At 58.9% G+C, this 27,620-nt stretch overlaps 1 protein-coding gene across 1 annotated transcript in view; it reads left to right on the forward strand.

Moving 5' to 3' along the window:
• The window catches only part of LOC131570482 (latent-transforming growth factor beta-binding protein 4-like), a 44,194-nt gene that overhangs the window by 16,012 nt on the left and 562 nt on the right, over positions 1-27,620 (forward strand). Inside the window, 22 exon segments of the mRNA XM_058822835.1 lie at positions 636-758; positions 2,007-2,174; positions 3,016-3,156; positions 5,257-5,379; positions 6,587-6,712; positions 7,503-7,628; positions 8,255-8,377; positions 9,147-9,266; positions 10,245-10,370; positions 10,445-10,570; positions 11,699-11,821; positions 13,057-13,188; positions 14,193-14,324; positions 14,702-14,827; positions 16,139-16,894; positions 18,225-18,293; positions 18,932-19,060; positions 21,580-21,726; positions 24,348-24,500; positions 26,521-26,585; positions 26,588-26,918; positions 27,302-27,424. Of these exon segments, the coding sequence (XP_058678818.1) occupies positions 636-758; positions 2,007-2,174; positions 3,016-3,156; positions 5,257-5,379; positions 6,587-6,712; positions 7,503-7,628; positions 8,255-8,377; positions 9,147-9,266; positions 10,245-10,370; positions 10,445-10,570; positions 11,699-11,821; positions 13,057-13,188; positions 14,193-14,324; positions 14,702-14,827; positions 16,139-16,894; positions 18,225-18,293; positions 18,932-19,060; positions 21,580-21,726; positions 24,348-24,500; positions 26,521-26,585; positions 26,588-26,918; positions 27,302-27,424 (3,588 nt within the window).

The following is a 27,620-nucleotide window of genomic DNA, read 5'->3' on the forward strand; positions in this document are numbered from 1 at the left end:
GGTTTTGGGATTTGGGATTTGAGATTTGGGATTTTGGGGTTTGGGGATTTGGGGATTTGAGATTTTGGGGATTTGGGGATTTGGGGATTTTGGGTTTGGGATTAGGGGATTTGGGGTTTTGGGATTTTGGGTTTAGGATTAGGGGGTTTGGGGTTTTGGGGTTGGGGATTTTAGGATTTGGGGATTTGGGATTTTGGGGTTTGGGGTTTGGGGTTTTGGGATTTGAGATTTGGGATTTTGGGTTTTGGGATTTTGGGGTTTGGGGATTTGGGGTTTGAGATTTTGGGGATTTTGGGGATTTTGGGGTTTGGGATTAAGGGGTTTGGGGGTTTTGGGGTTGGAGATTTTAGGATTTGGGGATTTGGGATTTTGGCGTTTGGGGTTTGGGGTTTTGGGATTGGGGATTTGAGATTTGGGATTTGGGATTTTGGTGTTTGGGGATTTGGGGTTTGGGATTTTGGGGATTTGGGATTTTGGGATCAGGGATTTTGAGATGGGGAATTTTGGGATCAGGGATTTTGAGATGGGGAATTTTGGGACAGGGATTTTTTTGGGGTGGGGGATTTTGGGATTGGGGAATTTTTGGGATCGAGGGGTTCCCACTGACCCCTCCCCGCGTCCGTGCGTCCCCCCAGACGTGGACGAGTGCCAGTCGGGGGCTCTGTGCCAGCTCGGGCTCTGCACCAACACCCGCGGCAGCTTCGCCTGCCTGTGCCCGCCCGGCTTCCTGCTGGACTCGTCCCGCTCCCGCTGCATCTGTGAGCGAATTCGGGGTTTATGGGGCATCTGTGGGGTCTGGGGTCATTTGTGGGGTCATTTGTGGGGTTATTTGTGGGGTTTATGGGGTTATTTGTGGGGTTTGGGATGGGATTCCTGCTGGACTCGTCCCGGTCCCGCTGCATCTGTGAGCAAAATTTGGGGTCATCTGTGGGATTTGGGGTCATTTGTGGGGTTATTTGTGGGATTTGTGGGGTTGTTTGTGGGATTTGTGGGGTTATTTGTGGGATTTGTGGGGTTATTTGTGGGGTTTGGGGTCATTTGTGGGGTTATTTGTGGGATTTGTGGGGTTATTTGTGGGTTTGGGATGGGATTCCTGCTGGACTCGTCCCGCTCCCGCTGCATCTGTGAGCAGAGTTTGGGGTTTATGGGGTCATTTGTGGGGTTTTAATGGGATTTGTGGGATTATTTGTGGGGTTTTGGGGTCACTTTATGGGGTTATATGTGGGGTTTGGAATGGGCTGGGCAGAACTGGGATGGACTGGGATGGACTGGGAGGGACTGGGATGGACTGGGCCGAACTGGAATGAACTGGGATGAACTGGGAGGGCTCCAGGAGCTCACCAGGTGCACCCCCAGCCCCAGAATATCTCTCAGATGCTTGGGGGGGACCCCAAACCCACCTGGTCTGGGATGGGAACCAATGGGGATAGAATGGGATGAACTGGGATGAACTGGGTTGAACTGGGATGAACTGGGATGGACTGGGATGGACTGGGATGGACTGGGACAAACTGGGATGGACTGGGAGGGACTGGGATGGACTGGGAGGGACTGGGAAGGCTCCAGGTGCTCACCAGGTGCTCTCCCAGCTCCGAAACGTCTCTCAAAGGCTCTGGGGGGACCCCAAATCCATCAGGTCCAGAATGGGAATGGAATGGAATAGAATGGGATAGGATGGACGGGGATGGACTGGGATGGACTGGGACGGACTGGGACGAACTGGGATAAACTGGGATGAACTGGGATGGACTGGGATGGACTGGGACAAACTGGGACGGACTGGGACGAACTGGGATGAACTGGGATGGACTGGGATGGACTGGGACAAACTGGGATGAACTGGGACGAACTGGGATGAACTGGGATGGACTGGGACAAACTGGGATGGACTGGGATGAACTGGGATGGACTGGGATGGACTGGGACAAACTGGGATGGACTGGGACGGACTGGGATGCACTGGTCCGAACTGGGACGCACTGGTCCCAACTGGGATGTGCCCCCAGCCCAGCAGGTGCTGTCCGAGGCCCGCGGGCCGTGTTTCCGCCTCCTGCGGGAGGGCGGGGGCTGCGCGCTGCCCACCCTGCGCAACATCACCCGCCAGGTTTGCTGCTGCAGCCGCGTGGGCAAAGCCTGGGGGGGCTCCTGCCTGCTCTGCCCCCCCTTCGGATCCGGTGAGACCCCTCCCCAAAACCGGGGAGACCCCCCCTCAAACCACGGGGAAAAAACCCGGGTGAAAAAACTCAAAAATCGGGCCAAAATTGAGGCGGATTTTGAGTTTTTCCCTCCCCTTCCCGAAGTTTTTTTGGGGGGGGGGGGCTGAAATTGCTGAGACCCCTCCCCAAATTGGGGAGACCTCCCTGAAATCGTGGGGAAAAAATCCGGGTTTTGGGGGTGGTGAAAAACCCCAAAATCCGGCCCAAAATGAGGCGGGGCATCAGATTTTTGGAGGGGGAGACCCCAATATTTGTATGGGGGTGAAAAGGGTCTGGGGGGTCCCGGGAATTTGGGGAGGGGTCTGAAATATTCAGGAGGGACTCAGAAATTTGGGGATGGGTCCTGGAATTTGAGGAGGTGTCTAAAATTTGGGGAGGGGTCCCAAAAAATTGGGGAGAGGTCCAGGAATTTGGGGAGGGGTCCAGGAATTTGGGGAGGGATCTGGAATTTGGGGAGGGGTCTGAGATGTCCAGGAAGGACCCAGAAATTTGGGGAGGGGTCCCAGGAATTTTTTGGAGAGGGGTCTGAGAATTTGGGGAGGGGTCCCAAAAATTTGGGGAGGGGTCTGGGAAATTAGGGAGGGGATCCGGAATTTGGGGAGGGGTCCCAGAATTTGGGGAGGGGTCCCAAAACCCCTCGAGGGAATTTTTCGGGAGGAGCCCCCGAATTTTTGGGTGTGATGGACAAACAGAAGGCGGGGCTCGGACTGGGGGGGATCCCCCGGTATTTTGGGGTGTCCCCCCCCATTGCGAGCCCCCAGACCCATTTCTCCCCCTGGGGACCCCTCCCCAATTTCAGAGGGGTTCCGGGAGATCTGCCCCGCCGGGCCCGGCTATCACTACTCGGCCTCGGACCTGCGGATCAACACTCAGTACCTGGGGCAGGACGGGGCGGGGGTCCCGCTGGGACCCCCCCTCAGTGCCCCCACCACGACCCCCGGTGAGCACCCCAAAAAAATCCCGATAAAACACCCCAAAAAACGCCGAAAAACAGCCTCAAAAAAACCCGAAAAAAGCACCAAAAAATCCAAAAAAAGCACCAAAAATGGACCAAAATCCCTCTTAATGCCCCTCCTAAACCCCCCATGTGAGCACCCCAAAAACCCCTGGAGCACCCCGAAAAAATCCCGATAAAACACCCCCAAAAAATGCCGAAAAACAGCCCCAAAAAAACGAAAAAAGCACCAAAAATGGACCAAAATCCCTCTAAAAATCCCTCTTAATGCTCCTCCTAAAACCCCCATGTGAGCACCCCAAAAACCCCCGGAGCACCCCAAAAAATCCGGGAAAAAAAACCCCAAAAAACCCTGAAGAAACCCAAAAAATCCCTCATAAAACCCAGAAAAACCCAAAAAATTATCACCAAAATCCTACTAAAACCCCTCCTAAAACCCCCCTGTAAGCACCCCAAAACCCCCCTGAGCACCACCACGACCCCCGGTGAGCACCCCAAAAAAATCCCGATAAAACCACCCCAAAAAACGCCGAAAAAAAGCACCAAAAAACCCGAAAAAAGCGCCAAAAATGGACCAAAACCCCTCTAAAAATCCCTCTTAATGCCCCTCCTAAACCCCCCATGTGAGCACCCCAAAAACACCCACAAAAAAACCCCCGAAAAACCCCGAAAAAAACCAACAAAAAAACCCAGAAAAAAAACCCTGAAACCCCTCCTAAACTCCCCAAATTCCCCTAAACCCCCTAAATCCCCCCCAAAACCCCTCCCGAACCCCTCAATCCCTCCCTGAACCCCTCAAATCCCCCCCAAATCCCCCCAAAATACCCCCAAATCCCCCCAATCCCCTCCTGAACCCCCCAAACCCCCAAAATTCCCCCCAAAATCCCCCCAAAACCCCTCCCAAACGCCCCAAATTTCCCCTGAATTTCCCCCGAATCCTTTTCTAAGCCCCCCCAAACCCCTCCTAGACCCCCAAATTTCCCTCAACCCACCAAATCCCCCCCAAATCCCCCCCAAATCCCATCTTAAATCCCCCAATCTCCCTAAAACGCCCCAAAATCCCCCTGAAACCCCTCCTGAGCTCCCCAAAATCCCCCCAAATCCCCTCTTAGACCCCCCCCCGAATTTCCCTGAAACCCCCCCAAAATCCCCCCAAACCCCCCAAAAATCGCTCCTAAACCCCCCAAAATCCCCCCAAACTCCCCCAAAATCACTCCACCCCCCCCAAAATCCCCCCAAAATCCCCCCTAACCCCTCCCAAACCCCCCAAAATCTCTCCAAACCCCCTCCAAATTCCCCGAATTTAACCCTTTATTTTCCCTCCCCGGAGCCCCCCCAGGCCGGGACCCCCGCGCTGCCCCCCAAATCCCCTTCTAGACTCCCCAAATCCCCCCAAATCCCCTCCTCAGCCCCCCAAATCGCTCCTAAACCCCCCAAAATCCCCCCAACCCCCCCAAAAATCACTCCAAACTCCCCCAAAATCCCCCCAAACCCCCCTAACCCCCCCCCAATTTAACCCTTTATTTTCTTCCCCAGCCCCGGAGCCTCCCCGGGCCAGGACCCCCCGGCCCCCCCAAATCCCCCCCAAATCTCCTCCTAAACCCCCCAAAATCCCCCCAAACCCCTCCGAAACCCCCCAAATTCCCCCAAATTCCCCCCTAAACTCCCCTAAATCCCCCCCCAAAACGCCCCAAATTCCCCCCAAATCCCCCCCAAATCCCCCCCAAATCTCCTCCTAAACCCCCCAAAATCCCCCCCAAACCCCCCAAAATCCCCCCAAACCCCTCCTAAACCCACCAAAATTGCACATAAACCCCCCAAATCCCCCCAAATCCCCTCTAAACCCCTAAAACCGCTCCTAAACACCCCAAAATCTCCCAAAATCCCCCCAAACCCCTCCCAAAATCGCCAATTCCCTCTAAAACCCCCCCAAAATCCCCCCAAAACCCCTCGGAAACCAACTCTTAACCCCCCAGACCCCCCAAATTCCCCCCTAAACTCCCCTTAATCCCCCCCAAAACGCCCCAAATTCCCCCCAAATCCCCTAAGCCCCCCCCCAATTTAACCCTTTCTTTTCCCCCTCAGCCCCGGAGCCCCCCCGGGCCGGGACCCCCCCGCCGCCCCCCCCCGGGCCCGAGGTGATCGTGGTGCCCCGGCCCAGCCCCCACTTTGGGGGGGCCCCGCCCACCCTGAGCCCCCCGGAGCCGGGTGAGAATGGGGAGGGGGCTCGGGGGGGTGTTGGGGGCGAATCTGGGGAGATTCCGGGGATTTTTAGGGGGGGTTTGGGGGAGATTTTGGGGGGATTTTGGGGGGGATTTTGGGGCGGTTGAGGGGGATTTTGGGGGGATTTGGGGATTTTAGGGGGAATTTGGGGGGGGGTTGAGGAGGTTTTGGGGGGACTTGGGGGCATCTGGGGGGGTTTTTGGGGGGGTTTTGGTGGCATTTAGGGGGGATTCGGGGAGATTTTGGGGTGTTGGGGATGGAATTGTGGGGATTTATGGGGATTTTGGGGAGGTATTGGGGGGATTGAGGGGGATTCGGGGGGATTTGGGCAGGTCGGGGGGATTTGGGGAGGGGCTTGAGGGGGTTTTGGGGAGGATTTTGGGGGTCATGGGAGGATTTGGGGGGAGATTTGGGGGGCTTGAGGGGATTTAGGGGGGATTTGGGGCGGTCCAGGGAGAATTTTGGGGGGATTTTGGGGGGGTTTGGGGAAGATTTGGGGGGATTTTGGGGAAAATTGGGGCTGATTTGTGGGGATTTGGGGGGTTTGGGGGGTTTGGGGGGATTTCGGGGGTTTAGAGGGGGATTTGGGGAGAGATTTGGGTGGGATTTGAGGGGGTTTAGGGGGGAATTTTTGGGAAATTCCCAAAATTTTGGGGGGGGTTTGTTGAGATTTGGGGGCATCTTGGGGGATTTGGGGGGGTTTGAGGGGGATTTGGGGAGGGTTTAGGGGGGTTTTGAGGGGATTTTGGGGTTAAAATCCCCCCAAATCCCCTAAAAATCAAAAAAAAAATCCCCAAAAATCCCATTAAATCCCCAAAAACCCCTAAATTGCCCCAAATCCGCAGTGTCCTCGTGCCAGCAGGACCCCGATCCCGATCCCCAAATCCCCAAAAAATCCTCATAAAAACCCCAAAAAATCAAAAAAAAATCCCAAAAAAATCCCCAAAAAATCCCATTAAATCCCCTAAAAACCCCCAAGACCCCAAAATTCCCCTAAACCGCCCCAAACACGCAGTGTCCCCGTGCCAGCAGGACCCTGACCCCGATCCCCAAATCCCCAAATCCCCAAAAAATCCTCATAAAAACCCCAAAAAATCCCCAAAAAATCCCCCAAAAATCCCCTAAAATCCCATTAAGTCCCCTAAAAACCCCCAAAACCCCAAAATTCCCCTAAACCGCCCCAAACCCGCAGTGTCCCCGTGCCAGCGGGACCCGTCCGTGTGCGGCCCCGGGCGCTGCGTGCCCCGGGGGGCAGGGGGCTACACCTGCCTGTGCCGGGGGGGCTTCTGGCTGAGCCCCCAGGGCACCCATTGTGTGGGTGAGTGGGGAGGGGGCTCGGGCAAATTTGGGGGGTCCTGAGAGGGTTTGGGGAAGTTTTGGGGGGATTTGAGGGGGTTTTGGGGGTCTTTGGGGGGGATCTTGGGGGGCTTCTGGCTCAGCCCCCAGGGGACGCACTGTGTGGGTGAGTGGGGAGGGGGCTTCGGGGGGGATTTGGGGAGGTTTGGGGGGATTTGGGGGTCCTGAGGGGGTTTGGGGGGTCCTGGGGGGATTTGGGGGGTTTTGGGGGCATCTGGGGGGGTCTCTGGGGGGCTTCTGGCTCAGCTCGCAGGGGACACACTGTGTGGGTGAGTGGGGAGGGGGCTCTGGGGGGGGGATTTGGGGGCGTTTGGGGCTGATTTGGGGTGATTTTGGGGTGATTTGAGGGCGATTTGGGGGGGATTTCAGGGGGTTTGCGGGAGTCCTGGGGGTCTTTGGGGGGTTTCTGGCTCAGCCCCCAGGGGACGCACTGTGTGGGTGAGTGGGGAGGGGGCTCGGGGGGGATTTGGGGCGAATTTGGGGAAGTTTTGGGGGGATTTCAGGGGGTTTTGGGGGGATCTGGGGGAGTTTGAAGGGGTTTTGGGGGGGATTTGGGGGTCTTTGAGGGGGTCTTTGGGGGGTTCGGGAGGGTCCTGAGGGGGTTTCGGGGTGTTTAAAGGGGTCCTGGGGGGAATTTGGGGGAGGATTTGGGGTTTTGAAAGGGATTGAGGGAGTTTGGGGCAGTTTGGAGGGCTTGAAAGGGTTGCCCCTCACCTGTGCCCACCTGTGCCCATTACCTGTGCCCTGTGCAGACATTGACGAGTGCCGCCAGGTGCCCCCTCCGTGCTCCCCCGGGCGCTGCGAGAACTCTGTGGGCAGCTTCAGGTGCACCTGCGGGCCCGGCTACACCTCCGAGCCCGCGGGCACCGAGTGCCGAGGTCAGCGCACACCTGGGCACACCTGGGCACACCTGGGGGTACCCAAAACCACACCTAGGGGCACCTGGGGGCACCCTAAACCACACCTGGGCACACCTGGGCACACCTGGGGGTACCCAAAACCACACCTAGGGGCACCTGGGGGCACCCTAAACCACACCTGGGCACACCTGGGCACACCTGGGGGCACCCAAAACCACACCTAGGGGCACCTGGGGGCACCCTAAACCACACCTGGGCGCTCCTGGGGGCACCGGGGCACACCCCAAGCCACACCTGGGCACACCTGGGGGCAACTAAAACCACACCTGGGCACACCTGGGTGCACCCAAAGCCACACCTGGGCACACCTGGGTGGACCTGGGTACTCCTGGGCACACCTAGGCACACCTGGGCACACCCCAAACCACACCTGGGTGCACCTGGGTGCACCTTAAAGCACACCTGGGTGCACCTGGGCACACCCCAAACCACACCTGGGCACACCTGTGTGCACCTGGGCATATCCCAAACCCCACCTGGGCACACCTGGGCACACCTGGGCACACTCTAAACCCCACCTGTGCCCACCTGTGCCCTCTCAAACCCCACCTGTGCCCACCTGTGCCCATTACCTGTGCCCGCAGACATTGACGAGTGCGCCCAGGTGCCCGGGCCCTGCGCCCACGGGCGCTGTGAGAACCGACCGGGCGGGTACCAGTGCCTGTGCCCGGCGGGGTACCGGGGCTCCGGGAGCGAGCCCTGCCAGGGTGAGACAGACTGGGAGGGACTGGGACGGACTGGGATAAACTGGGATGGACTGGGAGGGACTGGGAAGGACTGGGGAGGGGTCTCTGTGCCCGGCGGGTACCAGTGCCTGTGCCCGGCGGGTACCGGGGCTCCGGGAGCGAGCCCTGCCAGGGTGAGACCGACTGGGACAGACTGGGACGGACTGGGACGGACTGGGATGGACTGGGAGGGATTGGGAGGGACTGGGATATACTGGGGAGGGGTCTCTGTGCCCGGCGGGTACCAGTGCCTGTGCCCGGCGGGTACCGGGGCTCTGGGAGCGAACCCTGCCAGAGTGAGACAGACTGGGACAGACTGGGATAAACTGGGATAAACTGGGAATGGAGATTGGAGGCACTGGGATGGACTGGGGGCACTGGGGAGGGGTCTCTGTGCCCGGGGGGGCTCCAGTGCCTGTGCCCGGGGGGGTACCGGGGCAATGGGGCACAGCCGTGCCAGGGTGAGACAGACTGGGATGGACTGGGATAGACTGGGATATACTGGGAGGGACTGGGATAAACTGGGAGGGACTGGGATAAACTGGGATAAACTGGGGAGGGGTCTCTGTGCCCGGGCGGGTACCAGTGCCTGTGCCCGGGGTCACTCGTATGGGGTCACCACGACCTTTGGTCCCTGGGGTCGCCGTTACTGCTCACCATGACCTGTGGTGGGGTCGCCACGACCTGAGGTGAGGTCACCACGACCTGAGGTCACTCGAGGTCCCCCCCGATGTCCCCGATGTCCCCTCAGACATCGACGAGTGCGAGAACCACCTGGCGTGTCCCGGCCAGGAGTGCGTCAACACCCCGGGCTCCTTCCGGTGCCAGCCCTGCCCCGACGGCTTCCACCTGCGCCAGGGCCGCTGCGCAGGTACCGTGTCACCTGGGCGTCATTCGTGTCACCTGGGTGTCACCTGTGTCACCTGTGTCACCTTTGTGTCACCTGTGTGTCACTCGTGTCACCTGGGTGTCACCTGTGTCACCTGTGTCACCTGTGTCACCTGTGTCACCTGATGTCACCAGGAACCCCCTAGAGGAGTGCATGGGGTCACCACACCATGGGGTCTCCATGATTTGGGGTCTCCAAGAGTTTGGGGTCACCATGATTTAGGGGACTTGGAGACCCCATAACTCCTGTCCCCACGTCCCCCTGATGTCCCCACGTCCCCCTGGTGACCCTGATATCCCCTCAGATACGATGAGACCTTGAAGTCACCACACCATGAGATGACCATGGCTTGTGGTCACTCTGTTATGCAGTCACCATGGCTTGGGAGACTTGGAGACCCCATAACTCCTGTGGCCACCATCCCCTGATGTCCTGATGTCCCCATGTCCCCCCAGACGTGGGTGAGAACTTGGGGTCACCACACCATGGGATGACCATGACTTGTGGTCATCACACCATGGGGTCAGCATGGCTTGGAGAACTTGCAGACCCCATAACTCCTGTGGTCACTGTCCTCTGATGTCCCCGTGTCCCCCGGACGACCCCGATGTCTCCCCAGACGTGGATGAGAACTTGGGGTCACCATGACTTGCAGTCACTCTGTTATGGGGTCACCATGGCTTGGGGGACTTTGAGACCCCATAACTCCTGTGGCCACGTCCCCCTGATGCCTGATGTCCCCACGTCCCCCCAATGTCCCCCTGGTGACCCCGATGTGCCCCCAGACCTGGATGAGATCTTGGGGTCACCACACCATGAGATGACCATGACTTGTGGTCATCACATTATGGAGTCACCATGATTCAGGGGACTTGGAGACCCCACAACTCCTGTGGCCACGTCCCCCTGATGTCCCCACGTCCCCCCGATGTCCCCCTGGTGACCCCGATGTCCCCCCAGATGTCGACGAGTGCTTGGGGGGCTCCCCCTGCGCCCCCCACGGCCGCTGCCTCAACACGGTCGGCTCCTTCCGCTGCGAGTGCCAGCGCGGCTACCGCGCCACCGCCGGCGCCACCGCCTGCCACGGTGAGCGGGGACCCCCTTGGGGACACCCCAAAGGTGCCACCACCCCCGGGTGACATCTCCTGGTGGCCCCGCAGACGTCAACGAGTGCCTGGAGGGCGATTTCTGCTTCCCGCACGGCGAGTGCGTCAACACGGCCGGCTCCTTCCGCTGCCTCTGCGCCGACGGCTTCACCGCCACCGCCGATGGCACCGCCTGCACCGGTGGGTGGCACCTGGGGACACCTGGGGACAGCGGGGTGGCACCTCGAGAGGCAGCCAAGAGGTGGTGGTGGTGATGGGGTTGGGGTTGGGGTGGGTTTTGGGGGGTTGGGGTTGTGGTGTTTTGGTCCTTGTGGGTTTGGGCTTGTTCCAGTCCTGGTGTCCCCATCCCAATCCTGGTGTCACCATGGTTGTCCCAGTCCTGGTGTCATCAGCGTTTTTCCAGTCCTGGTGTCACCATCCCATTCCTGGTGTCACCATGGTCATCCCCATCCCAGTCCCCATGGTTGTCCCAGTCCTGGTGTCCCCATCCCAATTCTGGCGCCCCCAAGTTGTCCCAGTCCTGGTGTCACCGTGCCAATCCCCATCTTCCCATGGCTGTCCCAGTCCCGGTGTCCCCAGGGTTGTCCCAGTCCCAGTGTCCCCATGCCAGTCCTGGTGCCACCATGGTCGTCCCAGTTCTGGTGTCCCCATGGTTGTCCCAGTCCCGATGTCCCCAACCCCAGACATGGACAAGTGCCAGCGCGGGGCCATCTCTGCCACATCCACCCCATTGCCACACCCCAAATCCCAAACCCCAAACCCAAAACCCCAAATCCCAAATCCTAAATCCCAAACCCCAATGTCCCAAACCCCAAACCCCAAACCCCAATGTCCCAAACCCCAATGTCCCAAACCCCAATGTCCCAAACCCCAAACCCAAAACCCCAAATCCCAAATCCTAAATCCCAAACCCCAATGTCCCAAATCCCAAACCCCAAACCCCAATGTCCCAAACCCCAAACCCCAATGTCCCCAACCCCAGACGTGGAGGAGTGCCAGCGTGGGGCCGTCTGTGCCAGTGGGCATCATGCCCACCCCATTGTCGCATCCCAAATCCCAAACCCTAAACCCCAAATCCTGAATCCCAAACCCCAAATCCTGAATCCCAAACCCCAAATCCCCCCCAGACGTGGACGAGGGCCAGCGCGGGGCCGTGTGTGCTGGCAGGCACTGCACCCACCCCATTCCCATACCCCAAACCCCAAATCCCAATGTCCCAAACCCCAAATGCCAAACCCCAAATGCCAAACCCCAAATGCCAAATCCCAAATCCCAGATCCCAAATCCCAAACCCCAAATCCCCCCCAGACGTAGACGAGTGCCAGCGCGGGGCCGTGTGCGTGGGCGGGCGCTGCCTCAACACCGAGGGCTCCTTCCAGTGCCAGTGCCCGGCCGGGTTCCGCACCGACGACGCCAAGGCCGAGTGCCGCGGTGAGCAACGGGAACGGGGGGCCGGGATATGGGGTGGGACTGGGATATGGGGTGGGGATGGGATATGGGGTGGGGTTTGGGATATGGGGATGGGATATGGGGTGGGGATGGGATATGGGGATGGGATATGGGGATGGGATATGGGGTGGGGATGGGATATGGGGTGGGGTTTGGGATATGGGGATGGGATATGGGGATGGGATATGGGGTGGGGATGGGGTATGGGGTGGGGTTTGGGATATGGGGTGGGGATGGGATATGGGGTGGGGTTTGGGGTATGGGGTGGGGATGGGATATGGGGTGGGGTTTGGGATATGGGGTGGGGATGGGATATGGGGTGGGGTTTGGGGTATGGGGTGGGACTGGGATATGGGGTGGGGATGGGATATGGGGCGGGGTTTGGGATATGGGGTGGGGATGGAATATGGGGTGGGGTTTGGGATATGGGGTTTGGGATATGGGGTGGGGTTTGGGATATGGGGTGGGGATGGGATATGGGGTGGGACTGGGATATGGGGTGGGGTTTGGGATATGGGGTGGGGATGTGGAGTTATGGGGCTGGAGTGTGGGGATATATCCCCGCATTCCCACCCCATTCCCACGTCCCCATCCTGCCATAGCCCTGATTGTCCCCATGTCCTCACCCCGATGTCCCCATTCCCATGTCCCTGATCCCAATGTCCCCATCCCCATGTCCCCATCCTGATGTCCTTGATCCCAATGTCCCCATCCCGATTTTTCCATTCCCATGTCCCCACCCCGATGTCCCCATTCCCATGTCCCCATCCTGATGTCCCCATTCCTGTGTCCCTGATCCCAATTCCCATGTCCCCATCCTGATGTCCCTGATCCTAATGTCCCCATTCCCATGTCCCCATCCTGCCATTGTGTCCTCATCCTGCCATGTCCCTGATTGTCCCCATGTCCCCATCCCAATATCCCTGTCCTGCCGTGTCCCCACCCCAATGTCCCCATTCCCATGTCCCCATCCTGATGTTTCCATCGCAATGTCCCCGTTCCAATGTCCTCATGCCAATGTCCTTGATTGTCCCTATGTCCTCATCCTGCTGTCCCCGTTCCCATGTCCCCAACCTGATGTGCCCATCCCAATATCCCCGTCCTGCCACGTCCCTGATTGTCCCCACGTCCCCACCCCGATGTTCCCATTCCCATGTCCCCATCCCCATGTCCCCATCGTGCCACGTCCACGATTGTCCCCAATGTCCCCACCGCAGACGTGGACGAGTGCCAGGAGTACGGGGCCGGGCTGTGCGGGGCTCAGCGCTGCGAGAACATTCCGGGCTCCTATCGCTGCGTGCCCGAGTGCCAGCCGGGATTCCGGCCCGGGGACGGCGAGGACTGCATCGGTGAGGGATTGGGGTTTGGGATATGGGATTGGGATTTGGGATATGGGATATGGGATTGTTCCCGAGTGCCAGCTGGGATTCCGGCCCGGGGACGGCGGGGACTGCATCGGTGAGGGGATTGGGGTTTGGGGTTTGGGGTTTGGGATTTGGGATTTGGGGTTGTACCCGAGTGCCAGCCGGGATTCCAGCCCGGGGACGGCGGGGACTGCATTGGTGAGGGGATTGGGATATGGGATTGGGATTTGGGATATGGGATATGGGATTGTTCCCGAGTGCCAGCCGGGATTCCGGCCCGGGGACAGCGGGGACTGCATCGGTGAGGGGTTGGGGTTTGGGGTTTGGGATATGGGGACAGTGGGATTTGGGATTTGGTATTTGGGATTGGGATATGGGATCAAGATGGGGATATGGGATATGGGGACTGGGATGTGGGATGTGGAGACTGGGATGCAGATATTGGGAATATTGGGATATGGGGACTGGAGTGAGACTGGGGATATTGGGATTGGGATGGAAATCGGGATATGGGGCTATGGGGACTGGGATTGGGATGGGGATATGGGATATGGGACTGGGCCGGGGATGTGGAGACTGGGATGGAGATATTGGGAATATTGGGATATGGGGACTGGAGTGGGAATGGGGACATTGGGATTGGGATGGAAATCGGGATATCAGGATATGGGGATATGGGAACTGGGACTGGGATGGGAACATTGGGATGGGGATATGGGGATATGGGGATATGGGGACTGGGATGGGGATGGGAACGTTGGGATGGGAATGGGGATATGGGACTGGGCCAGGGATGTGGAGACTGGGATGGAGATATTGGGAACATGGGATATGGGGACTGGGATGGGAACGGGGACATTGGGATATGGGAACTGGGGACACTGGGATTGGGATGGGCACGGGGATGGAGGTGGTCCGGGGTTCTGAATGTCCCCATCCCGATGTCCCCGATTGTCCCCAATGTCCCCACCCTGCTGTCCCCACCGCAGACGTGGACGAGTGCCAGGAGTACGGGGCCGGGCTGTGCGGGGCTCAGCGCTGCGAGAACATTCCGGGCTCCTATCGCTGCGTGCCCGAGTGCCAGCCGGGATTCCGGCCCGGGGACGGCGGGGACTGCATCGGTGAGGGGATTGGGATTTGGGTTTGGGATTGGGGATTTGGGGTTTGGGGTTTGGGATTGGGATTTGGGGTTTGGGTTATGAGATATGGGATTGGGATATGGGATTGTGCCCGAGTGCCAGCCGGGATTCCGGCCTGGGGATGGCGGGGACTGCATTGGTGAGGGGATTGGGATTTGGGTTTGGGATTGGGGATTTAGGATTTAGGATATGGGGATTTGGGGTTGGGATTTGGGATATGGGGATTTGAGAATTTGGGATTAGGATGGGGACATGGGGACACAGGGACTGGGCTGGGCACACAGGGTGACAAAGTCCAGCCCCAGGGGGTGGCCAAGGACCTGCAGATGTCCCCAAACCTTTGTCCCTCCCCGTGCCAGATGTGGACGAGTGCTCCAACGGGACCCTGTGCGGTGCCCACGCCACCTGCCACAACCTGCCCGGCTCCTTCCAGTGCGCCTGCGACCCCGGCTATGAGACCGCCCGGCACGGCCACCACTGCGTGGGTACGGCCACCAACCTGGGGACACCCAAATGCCTGTCCCTGTGCCCCAAATCCCTGTGTCCCCATTCCCTCCCCAAATCCCAAATCCTCCAAATTTTCAACTCCAAATCCCCCAAATCCCTAACTCCAAATGCCCCAAATCCCCAACTCCAAATGGCCCAAATGCCCCAAATCCCCCAAAATATCAAACCCCCAAACCTCCAAATCCCAAACCCCAAATTCCTGACCCCAAACCCCCTAAATCCCAAATCCCCACACCCAAATCTCCCAAATCCCAAACGCCCATCCCCAAACCTCAAATCCCCGTCCCCAAACCTCTCAAATCCCAAACCCCAAACCCCAAAGCCCCCAAATCCCAAATCCCCAACCCTAAATCTCCCAAATGCCCAACCCCAAATCCTCAACACCAAACCCTCCAAATCCCAAACTGCCAATCCCAAACCCCCAACCCCAAACCCCCCAAATCCCAAACCCCAAACCCTGCAGACGTGGACGAGTGCCAGACGCTGCGTGGGGTTTGTGGGGCCGAGCGCCCACCCCAATCCCTCTGCCCTCGTTCCCCCATCTGCAATCCCAAATCACTCAAACCCACAAACCCCCAAATCCCCCAATCTTAACCCCCAAAATGTCAGACCCTCCAAATTCCCAACTCCAAATCCCCCAAATTCTAAACCAAAACCCCTGACCCCAAATCCCCAACCCCAAATCCCCCAAACCCCAAATCCGCCAATCTCAACCCCCAAAATATCAAACCCCAAATCCAAATCCCCCAACCCCAAATCTCCCAAACCCCAAACCCCCAAGTCCTCTGATCTCAACCCCCAAAATGTCAAAACCCCAAACCCCCCAAATCCCCCAAATCCCCAACCCCAAATCCCAGACCCCAAACCCCCCAAATCGCCAACCCCAAATCCCAAACCCCAAACCCCCCAAATCGCCAATCCCACACCCCAAACCCCGCAGACGTGGACGAGTGCCAGACCCTCCGCGGTGTTTGCAGGGCCGAGAGCCCACCCCAATCCCTCTGCCCCCATTCCCCCATTCCCAATCCCAAATCACTCAAACCCCAAACCCCAAACCCCCCAAACCCCAAATCCCCAACCCCACATCCCAAACCCCCCAAATCCCCAACCCCACATCCCAAACCCCCCAAATCCCCAACCCCAAATCCCAAACCCCAAACCCCCCAAATCCCCAACCCTAAACCCCAAACCCCCCCAAATCCCCAACCCCAAATCCCAGACCCCAAACCCCCCAAACCCCAAACCCCCAAACCCCCCAAATCCCCAACCCCACACCCCAAACCCCGCAGACGTGGACGAGTGCCAGACCCTCCGCGGTGTTTGCGGGGCCGAGCGCTGCGAGAACGTCGAGGGCTCCTTCCTGTGCCTGTGCCCCGACTCGCGGCAGGAGTTCGACCCCGTCAGCGGCCGCTGCGGGGCCCTGCCCACCCCACAGAGCCCCGAAATCAGACCCCAGGTCCCCCAAATGCGGCCCCAAACCCCACAGAGCCCCGAAATCAGACCCCAGATCCCCCAAATGCGGCCCCAAACCCCACAGAGCCCCCAAATCCCCCAGAACCCACAAATGCGACCCCAAAGCCCCGAACTCAGACCGCAAACCCCTCAAATTGGACCCCAAACCAGACCCCAAACTCCCCAAATCCGAGCCCAAAGCCCCGAAATCAGACCCCAAACCCCTCAAATTGGACCCCAAACCAGACCCCAAACCCCCCAAATCCGACCCCAAAGCCCCGAAATCAGACCCCAAATCCCCCAAACCAGACCGCAAACCCCCCAAGTCGGACCCCAAACTCCTCAAAGCCGGCCCCAAAGTCCTGAAATCAGATCCCAAACCCCCGAAATCAGACCCCAGAGCCCCCAAACCCGACCCCAAACCCCCCAAACCCGGCCCCAAAGCCCCGCTGGGGATTTTGGGGTGGCCTCGTGTTTCAGTAGGGCCTGTGGGGTCCTGGCCCCCAACGTGACCCACCCGCAGTGCTGCTGCACCCTGGGGTGGGCATGGGGGGCACAGTGCCCCGGGCAGCCCTGCCCCGCACCTGGCACAGGTGAGGGACGCCCCAAAAACCCCGGGGGGCATTTGGGGTGGGATTTGGGGGGATTTAGGGTGGGATTTAAGGGGAATAGAGGAGATTTTAGGGGGATTTGGGGTGGATTTAGGGTGGGTTTGGGGTGGGTTTGGGGTGGGCATGGGGGGCACAGTGCCCCGGGCAGCCCTGCCCCGCACCTGGCACAGGTGAGGGATGCCCCAAAAACTCCGGGGGGCATTTAGGAGGGATTTTAGGGAATGGGGTGGATTTTAGGGGGATTTGGGGTGGGATTTGGTGGGGGGGAATTTCGGGTGGATTTGGGGTGGATTTGCGGTGGATTTGAGATGGATTTGGGATTGATTTTGGGGGGATTTGGGGTGGAATTGGGGTGGGATTTGAGAGTGGGATTTGGGGTGGATTTTGGGTGAATTTGGGGTGGGATTTGGGATGGATTTGAGGCAGATTTGGGGTGGATTTCAGGGGTAGATTTGGGGTGGGATTTGGGTGGGGATTTAGGATGGGATTTGGGGTGCATTTGGGATGGGATTTAGGGTCTGATTTAGAGGCTTTGGGGGAGGATTTGGGATGGATTTGGGGTGGAATTTGGGTGGGATTTGGAGTGGGTTTTGGGGTGGATTTGGTGGGGGGAATTTCGGGTGGATTTTGGGTTGATTTGCAGTGGATTTGGGATGGATTTGGGGTTGATTTTGGGGGGATTTGGGATGGATTTGGGGTGGGATTTGGGTGGGATTTGGAGTGGGTTTTGGGGTGGATTTGGTGGGGGGAATTTCGGGTGGATTTTGGGTTGATTTGCAGTGGATTTGGGATGGATTTGGGGTTGATTTTGGGGGGATTTGGGATGGATTTGGGGTGGGATTTGGGTGGGATTTAGGGTGGGTTTGGGGTGGGATTTGTGGGGGGGATTTGGGTGGGATTTGGGATGGATTTTGGATAGATTTGGCGTGGAATTTGAGGTGGATTTGGGGTGGGAATCGGGTAGGATTTGGGATGGATTTTGGGTGGATTTGGGGTTGAATTTTAGGTGGGATTTGGGGTGGATTTGGGGTGGGATTTGGGGTGGGATTTGGAATGGATTTGGAGGGGGGGATTTGGGGTGAGGTTTGAAGGGAATGTGGGGTGGGTTTGGGATGGGTTTGGGGTGGCTTTGGGATGGGTTTGGGGTGGGATTTAGGGTGGACTTGGGGGTGGATTTCAGACCCCAAAAATGATTTGGGCAGATTAAAAGTGTGGGGAAAAGTGGGGAGGACACAAACAGAATTTTGGGGGGGGTGGGTGGGGGTCCTGTGCAGAATTTTGGGGTCCCTGACCCCCCCTGTGCCCCCCCCAGATGCTCACCTGTCCCTGTGTCCCCACGGGCCCGGGCGCCTCCCCGAGACCCCCCAGGGCCCCCCCACAGGTGAGTGCGGGACCCCCCCAGGTGAGACCCCCCCCCTTTGTCCCTGGGGGGGTCCTGGGGGGTCTCTGTCACTCTGGGGGGGTCCCTGTGTCCCTTTTACCCGGGGGCGGTCGCTTGGAGGGTCCCTGGGGGTGGTCCCTGTGATTTCGGGGGGTCTTTATGATTTTGGGAGGGTCCCTGTTCCTTTTGGGGGTGTCTCTGTCACTTTGGGGGTGTCCCTGTGATTTTGGGGGTGTCCCTGTGATTTCGGGGTGTCCCTGTCCCTCTGGGGTGTGATTTTGGGGGTGTCCCTGTGACTTTGGGGGTGTCCCTGTCACCTTGGGGGTGTCCCTGTGATTTCGGGGTGTCCCTGTCACTCTGGGGTGTGATTTCGGGGGGTGTCCCTGTGATGATTTTGGGGTGTCCCTATCACCTTGGGGGTGTCCCTGTGACTGTGGGGGTGTCCCTGTGATTTGGGGGGATCTCTGTGATTTTGGGGTCCCTGTGCCCCCCCCAGATGTGGACGAGTGCTCCCTGTTCGGGCCCGCGCTCTGCCGGGGGGGCTCTGTGTCACATTTTTGGGTGTCCCTGTCACATTTCGGGGTGTCCCTGTCACATTTCGGGGTGTCACTGATTTCGGGGTGTCTCTGCCCCCCCAGATGTGGACGAGTGCTCCCTGTTCGGGCCCGCGCTCTGCCGGGGGGGGCTCTGTGTCAACGCCGCCCCCTCCTTCAGCTGCTTCTGCCCCAGCGGCTTCTACTTCGAGCAGGAGCACCTGCAGTGCGTGGGTGAGCGCCGCGCACCTGCCAGGACCTGCCGGGACCTGTCTGTGTCTGTCTGTACCTGCCAGGACCTGCCGGGACCTGCTGGGACCTGTCTGTGTCTGTCTGTACCTGCCAGGACCTGCCAGGACCTGTCTGTGTCTGTCTCTGTCTGTCTGTACCTGCCAGGACCTGCCGGGACCTGTCTGTGTCTGTCTGTACCTGCCAGGACCTGCCGGGACCTGTCTGTGTCTGTCTCTGTCTGTCTGTACCTGCCAGGACCTGCCGGGACCTGTCTGTGTCTGTCTGTACCTGTCTGTACCTGCCAGGACCTGCCAGAGTCCATCTGTACCTGTCTGTACCTGCCAGGACCTGCCAGGACCTGTCTGTGTCTGTCTGTACCTGCCAGGACCTGTTTGTGTCTGTCTGTGTCTGTCTGTGTCTGTCTGTACCTGCCAGGACCTGTCTGAGTCCATCTGTACCTGTCTGTACCTGCCAGGACCTGTCTGTGTCTGTCTGTACCTGCCAGGACCTGCTGAGACCTGCCGGGACCTGTTTGTGTCTGTCTGTACCTGCCAGGACCTGGTTGTACCTTCCAGGACCTGTCTGTGTCCATCTGTACCTTCCAGGACCTGTCTGTGTCTCTTTATACCTGCCAGGCACCTGATAGGACCTGGCTGTGTGTGTCTGTACCTGCCAGGACTTGTCGGTGTCCGTCTGTACCTGCCAGGACCTGTCTGTGTCTGTCTGTGCCTGTTTGTGTTCATCTGTACCTGCCAGGACCTGTCGGTGTCTGTCTGTACCTGCCAGGACCCGTGAACCCCACGAAATTCCCCCAGAACTCCTCAAATCCTCTAAACTCACCCCAAAATCCACCCGAAACTCACGTTACACCCCCCAAACCCCCCAAAACTCATTTCATACCCCCCCAAATCCCCCTAAACTCACCCTAAACACCCCAAAATCCCCCATAAATTCCCCAAATCCCCCAAATCCCCCCATAAATTCCCCAAATCTCCCCAAAACCCCCATAAATTCCCCAAATCCCCTCAAAATCCCCCATAAATCCCTCAAATCCCCCCAAAACCCCCCATAAATTCCCCAAATCCCCCCAGAACCCCACATAAATTCCTCAAATCCTCCCAAATCCCCCATAAATTCCTGAAATCCCCCCAAATTCCTCAAATCCCCAAAACCGCCCCAAATCCCCCGATTTCCCCCCCAGACAACGACGAGTGCGCGGCGGCCGAGGCCGAGCCGTTCCTGACCCCCCTAAACCCCCCTAAATCCCCCCAAAATCCCCCAAATCCCCCCCTAAACTCACCTTTATCTCCCAAATTTCACCACTATGACCCCAAATCCCTCAAAACCCCCCCTAAACTCCCCAAATCCCCCATAAACTCACCCTAAACACCCCAAACTCCACTGCTGAGACCCCAAACCCCCCTTAAACCTCCCCAAACCCCCCCTTGAACCGCCCCAAAATCCCCCCGAAAATCCCCCTCAAACAGCCCCAAATCCCCCCTAAACCACCTCAAACCTCCCCAAATCCTCCTTAAACTGCCCCGAACGCCCCAAATCCCCCCTAAACCCCCCAAATTCAATTTATACCCCCTAAACTCAATTTATAGCCCCCAAAATCCTTTTATACTTCCCCAAGATCCCCCTAAACTCACCTTGTACCCCCCAAATCCCCCTTAAACCACCCCAAACCTCCCCAAAATCCCCCCAAATTCACCTCATATCCCCCAAAACCCCCCTAAACTCACCTTAAACTGCCCCTAAATCCCCCTTAAACTGCCCCAAATCCCCCCTAAACCACCCCAAACCCCCCAAAATCCCCCCCAAACCCCCCCAAATCCCCCCAAAATTCCCCAAATTTTCTCCCCCCAGACAACGACGAGCGCGCGGCGGCCGAGGCCGAGCCGTGCCTGACCCCCCCCTAAAGTCCCCAAATCCCCCAAAATCCCCTCTAAACTCCACCGTAAACTCGATTTGTGCCCCCCAAAATCCACCCTAAATTCCCCAAGCCCCCCACAAAATCCCCCCAAATTCAATTTATACGCCCTAAACTCACCTTATACCCCCCAAAATCCCCCCTAAACTCACCTTATACCCCCCAAACTCCACTGCCAAGACCCCAAACCCCCCCTAAACCTCCCCAAAATCCCCAAAATTTCCCCAATTTTCTCCCCCCAGACAACGACGAGTGCGCGGCGGCCGAGGCCGAGCCGTGCCTGACCCCCCTAAACCCCCCTAAATCCCCCCAAAATCCCCCAAATCCCACCCTAATCCCCCCTAAACTCACCTTATACCCCCCTAAATCCCCCCCAATCCCCCCAAAATTTCCCAATTTTCCCCCCCCCCAGACAACGACGAGTGCGCGGCGGCCGAGGCCGAGCCGTGCCTGACCACCCTAAACCCCCCAAACTCACCCCAAATCCCCCATCATTCAATATATACCCCCCAAAATCCCCCCTAAACTCACCTTATACCCCCCTAAACCCCCCCAAAACCCCCAAAATTTCCCCAATTCCCCCCCCCAGACAACGACGAGTGCGCGGCGGCCGAGGCCGAGCCGTGCCTGGGGGGGCTCTGTGTCAACACGGTGGGCTCGTACCTGTGCTCCTGCCCCCCCCCGCTCGTCCTGGACCCCTCCCAGCGCCGCTGCGTGGCCAACGACACCGACCCGGGTGGGTCTGGGGGCTCCTGGGGGGTCCCCGAGATCGGGGGGGGGGGTCAGGGGAGCCGGGGTTGGGGGGCTTTGGGGGAGGAATTTGGGGGGATTAGGAGGGGGTTTGAGGGGGTTTAGAGGGGTTTTAGGGGGGTTAGGAGGGGTTTTGTGGGGTCCCCGATATCGGGGGGGGTCAGGGGAGCCCGGGTTGGGGGGGTTTGGGGGGGGGATTTGGGGGGGTTTGAGGGGGTTTAGAGGGGATTTGGGGGGGTTTGGGGGGTTAGGAGGGGGTTTAGGAAGGGTTTGGGGGGTTTACATCAGGTGTAAGTTGGGTCTGGGGGCTCCTCGGGGGGTCCCCGAGATCGGGGGGGGGTCAGGGGAGCCCGGGTTGGGGGGGTTAGGGGGGGATTTGGGGGGGGGATAGGAGGCGTTTTAGGGGGGTATAATGGGGACTTAGGGGGGTTTTACTGGCGTTAGGATGGGTCTGGGGGATGTTTTGGGGAGTCCCTGGGGGTCCCCGAGATCGTGGGGGGGTCAGGGGAGCCCGGCTTGGGGGGGTTTGGGGGGGATTTTGGGGGGTTAGGAGGGGTTTGAGGGGGACATAATGGGGACTTAGGGGGGTTTTAGGAGGGTTTGGGGGGTCCCTGGGGGTCCCCGATATCGGGGGGGGTCAGGGGAGCCCGGGTTGGGGGGGTTGGGGGGAGGAATTTGGGGGGGTTTGAGGGGGTTTAGAGGGGATTTGGGGGGGTTTTAGGGGGGTCCCCGATATCGGGGGGGGTCAGAGGAGCCCGGTTTGGGGGGGTTTGGGGGGGATTTGGGGGGGTTTGAGGGGTTTTAGAGGGGATTTGGGGGGGGTTTAGGGGAGTTAGGATGGGTTTTAGGGGGGTCCCCGATATCGGGGGGGGTCAGAGGAGCCCGGTTTGGGGGGGTTTGGGGGGGATTTGGGGGGCTAGGAGGGGTTTCAGGGAGGTTAGGATGGCTTAAGAGAGGATTTAGGGGGGTTGGGATGGGTTTTGGGGGGGTCTTCGGGGGGTCCCCGAGATCGGGGGGCGTGAGGGGAGCCCGGGGTGGGGGGGTTCGAGGTTTGAGGGGGGATTTGGGGGGTTTGGGAGGGGTTTGAGGGGGATATAATGGGGACTCAGGGGGGGTTTTGGGGGGACTAGGAAGGGTTTTAGGGGGCTCAGGAGGGTTTTGGGGGGGCCTGGGGGGGTCTCGGAGATCGGGGCGAATGCGGGGACCCCGATTTGGGGGGGTTTGGGGGGGGATTTGGGGGGGGGTCCCTGGGGGTCCCCGATATCGGGGGGGGGGGGGGTCAGAGGACCCCGGGTTGGGGGTTTTGGGGGGGATTTTGGGGGGTTTGGGGGGGATTTGGGGAGGGCTAGGGGGGGTTTTGGGGCGTTAGGGGCTTTACGGGGGATTTGGGGGGCTTAGGAGGGGTTTTGGGGTTCGGCACCCCCCAATTAAGACCCCTCCCCAAATTTTTGCCCCCCCCTGGCCGTGGAGGGGCGGAGCTCACCTGAGATTTTGGGGTTTTTGGGGTTACCTGGGGTCCCCAAATTCTGACGATTTTGGGGTTTCTCCAAACGAGGATCATTTTTTGGGGTTCGGCACCCCCCAAATTAAGCCCCCTCCCCAAATTTTGCCCCCCCAGAGGGGTCCCTGGCCGTGTGCTGGCAGGAGTGAGGGGCTCACCTGAGTTTTTGGGGTTACCTGGAGCTTTTGGGGCTCCCATTAACGACGATTTTTGGGGTTTCCCATAACGGGGATCAATATTTGGGGTTCGGCACCCCCCAATTAAGCCCCCTCCCCAATTTTTGCCCCCCCCAGAGGGGTCGGTGGCCGTGGAGGGGCGGAGCTCACCTGAGTTTTGGGGTTTTTGGGGTTACCTGGTGTCCCCAGTTATGGGGATTTTTGGGGTTGTTTTTCAAGGGTTTTGAGCTCTCAAAATTTGGATTTTTTTCCAATATTTGGGGTTTTTTTCAGGGATTTTGGGGCTCTCAAGTTTCCGTTTTTTTCCCAGGGATTTCAGGGATTTTGGGGAGGGGTCTCAGGGATTTTTTGGGAAGGGGTCCCAGGATTTTGGGGTTCTTTTTCAAGGGTTTTGAGCTCTCAAAATTTGGATTTTTTTTTCCAATATTTGGGGTTTTTTTCAGGGATTTTGGGGCCCTCAAGATTTGGGTTTTCTCCCAGGGATTCCAGGGATTTTGGGGAGGGGTCTCATAACAAGGATCAATATTTGGGGTTCGGGACCCCCCAGTTAAGCCCCCTCCCCAAATTCCGCCCCCCAGAGGGGTCCGTGGCCGTGTGCTGGCAGCAGGTGGGGCCGGACCTGAGTTTTGGGGTCACTTGGGGCTTTTTTGGGTTACCTGGTGTCCCCATTAACGGCGATTTTTGGGGTTTCCCATAACGGGGATCAATATTTGGGGTTCGGGACCCCCCAGTTAAGCCCCCTCCCCAATTTTTGCCCCCCCCAGAGCGGTCCCTGGCCGTGGAGGGGCGGAGCTCACCTGAGATTTGGAGGTTTTGGGGTTACCTGGTGTCCCCAATTATGGGGATTTTGGGGGTTTCCCATAACGGGGGTGAATTTTTGGGGTTCGGGACCCCCCCAGTTAAGCCCCCTCCCCAAATTCCGCCCCCCAGAGGGGTCGGTGGCCGTGTGCTGGCAGCAGGTGGGGCCGGACCTGGTGTGCGGGCGGCCCCGGCGCGCCGCCCCCGTCACGTACAGCGAGTGCTGCTGCCTGTACGGGCAGGCGTGGGGCATGGAGTGCGCGCTCTGCCCCGCCCCCCACTCCGGTGAGACCCCTCCCCAAATCCAGCCCCGGGACCCCCAAACCCAGCCCCGAAATCCGGGGGGATACGGGAAAGCTGCTGGGACCGGGACCAGTTTGGGAACTGGGAGCACTGGGGGGATGTGGGACCCCCGGGATGGGCACAGCCAGACCCCCGAGACCCCTCCCCACATTCAGTCCCGGGACCCCTCCCCAAATCCAGCCCCGGGACCCCCAAACCCAGCCCCGAAATCTGGGGGGATACGGGAAAGCTGCTGGGACCGGGACCAGTTTGGGAACTGGGAGCACTGGGGGGATGATGGGAGGGGGCTCAAAGGAGATGGGAGACCCCCAGTATGGGCACAGTTGGACCCCCGAGACCCCTCCCCAAATTCAGCCCCGGGACCCCCAGATCCATCCCCAAAACCGGGGGGGACTGGGATGAATGTGGGACTGGGACCAGTTTGGGAACTGGGAGCACTGGGGGGATTTGGGACCCCCGGGATGGGCACAGCCAGACCCCACTCTGGTGAGACCCTCGGGACCCCTCCCCAAATTCAGCCCCGGGACCCCCAAATCCATCCCCAGAACCGGAGATGGGTTTGGAACCAGTTTGGGAACGGGGAGCACTGGGGGGATGTGGGAGACCCCCGGGATGGGCACAGCCAGACCCCGTTCCCCACTGCGGGACCCCTCCCCAAATTCAGCCCCGGGACCCCTCCCCAAATTCAGCCCCGGGACCCCCAAATCCATCCCCAAAACCAGGGAGGGCTGGGATGAACGTGGGACTGGGACCAGTGGGGAACTGGGAGCACTGGGGGGATTTGGGACCCCCGGGATGGGCACATCTGGACCCCCGAGACCCCTCCCCAAATTCAGCCCCGGGACCCCCAAATCCATCCCCAAAACCGGGCAGGGCAGGGCTGGGACCAGTTTGGGAACTGGGAGCTCTGGGGAGGGGTCCTAAACAGGGAGGGGAGGGGAGGGGTTGGGACCCCCGGCATGGGGGACACAGGACCCTCCCCCATAATCAGACCCCCCCCTTCAAACCTCAAAATTCCCCCAAATCCGCCCAAAATCCTCCCCCAAAAGCCCAAAATCCCCCCCAAATTTCCCCCAAAACCCCAAAGTCCCCCCCAAAAACCTCTGAAAAACCCCAAAATCTCCCCAAATCCCCCCCAAACCCCCCAAAATCCCTCCCAGAAAAACCCCAAAAAGCCTCCCCATACCCCCCCCCAAAAAACCATTAAAAAATCCCCCCAAAAAAACCCAAAATCCCCCCGAAAAAACCCTAAAAAAAAAACCCCAAAAAACTCAACCCCCCCCCAATTTCAAGACCCCTCCCCAAATTCCGGGGTCCCCCCCACCCCATTTTTTCTTTCCTCCCCCCCAGACGATTTTGAGCTCCTCTGCAACGTCCTGAGAACCCCAAATCCCCCCAAAAAACCCCCCAAAAAACCCTAAAAATGCCCCGAAAAATCCCCCCAAAAAACCTCCAAAAATCGCCCCCCCAAAAACCCAAAATTCCCCCAAAAAACCCCTAAAAAATCCCCCCAAAACCCCCCCAAAAGCCCTAAGAAAACCCCCCCAAAAACAAAAACCCTAAAAAAAACCCTAAAAAAAAAACCTAAAAAAACCTCAAACCCCCCGCCAGTTTGGGACCCCTCCCCATATTTCGGGGTCCCCCCAACCCCATTTTTTCTTTCCTCCCCGCCCAGACGATTTCGAGCTCCTCTGCAACGTCCTGAGACCCCCAAATCCCCCAAAAAACTCCCCAAAAACCCCAAATCCCCCCCAAAACCCAGACCCCCCCCAAAAAACCCCAAAATCGCCCCCCCAAAACTCCCCCCCAAACCCCCCTAAAAAAGCCCTCAAAAACCCCCAAAATGCCTCCCAAAAAAAGCCCTAAAAAACCCTAAAAAAACCCTAAAAAAACCTAAAAAAACCCCCAAATTCCCCCCAAAATCCCCCCCCATTTCAGGACCCCTCCCCAAATTCCGGGGTCCCCCCAACCCCATTTTTTCTTTCCTCCCTCCCCCCCCCAGACGATTTCGAGCTGCTCTGCAACGTCCTGAGACCCCCGAACTTCGCCCCGCCCCTCTACGACCCCTCCCCCAATTTCGCCCCTCCCCCTCCCCAATTCGGGCCCCCCCTCCCCCCCCCTTACGGGGCTCCCCCCCCCCCCCGAATATTTCGGGGGGTTCCGCCCCCCCCTTTACGACCCCTCCCCTTATTATGGGGGCGGGGGAGGGGGAGGGGGCGTGGCCTACGACCCCCTTTACGCCCCTCCCCCTCCCCTCCCCCCTCGCTACGAGGATTTCGGGGACCCCCCCCGGGGGAGGGGACCCCGATTTGAGCCCCCCCGGAATGGGGGGGGGGGGACCCCGATGGAACCTCCAGGCCCACGGGACCCCCGAGGAGGAGGAGGAGGAGGAGGAGGAAGGTGAGGGGGGGATGTGGGGGGATTTGGGGGGGATTTTGGGGGATTTTTGGTTTTTGGGGGTTTTTTTTTGGAAGGGGGGGGGTTTGGGGGAATTTTTGGGGTTTTGTGGGGGGATTTTGGGGGATTTGGGAGTTTTGGGGGGCATTTTGGGGGGGTTTTGGGGGATTTTGGGGGTGATTTTGGGTGATTTTGGGGAGATTTTGGGGGGGATTTTGAGGAGATTTTGGGGGGATTTTGGGGGAGATTTTGGGGTGATTTTGGGTGATTTTGGGGGGGATTTTGGGGGGATTTTTGGGTTTTTTGGTTTTTTTTTTTGAGGTGGGATTTGGGGATTTTTTGGGGGGTTTTTTTGGGGTGAGTCTGAAGCCCCCTCCCCACTTTAGGAGAGGAGGAGTGCGGGGTCCTGAGCGGCTGCACCCACGGGCGCTGCGTCCGCGTGGGCGACGCCTTCACCTGCGCCTGCGACCCCGGCTTCCACCTGGACCCCGCCCGCCTCGACTGCCTCGGTGAGACCCCCCCCAAATCCCCCAGACCCCTCCCCAAAATCCCCGAGATCCCCCGAAATCCCTGGGAAAAAAACAGAATCGTGAGAGCCCCAAAATCCCTGAAAAAACCCCAAATATTGGAAAAAAATCCAAATTTTGAGAGCTCAAAACCCTTTGATAAAACCCCTAAAAAAATCCCCCAGACCCCTCCCCAAAA

Source organism: Ammospiza caudacuta, chromosome 35, assembly GCF_027887145.1.
Source record: "Ammospiza caudacuta isolate bAmmCau1 chromosome 35, bAmmCau1.pri, whole genome shotgun sequence".
Lineage (NCBI taxonomy): Eukaryota > Metazoa > Chordata > Aves > Passeriformes > Passerellidae > Ammospiza > Ammospiza caudacuta.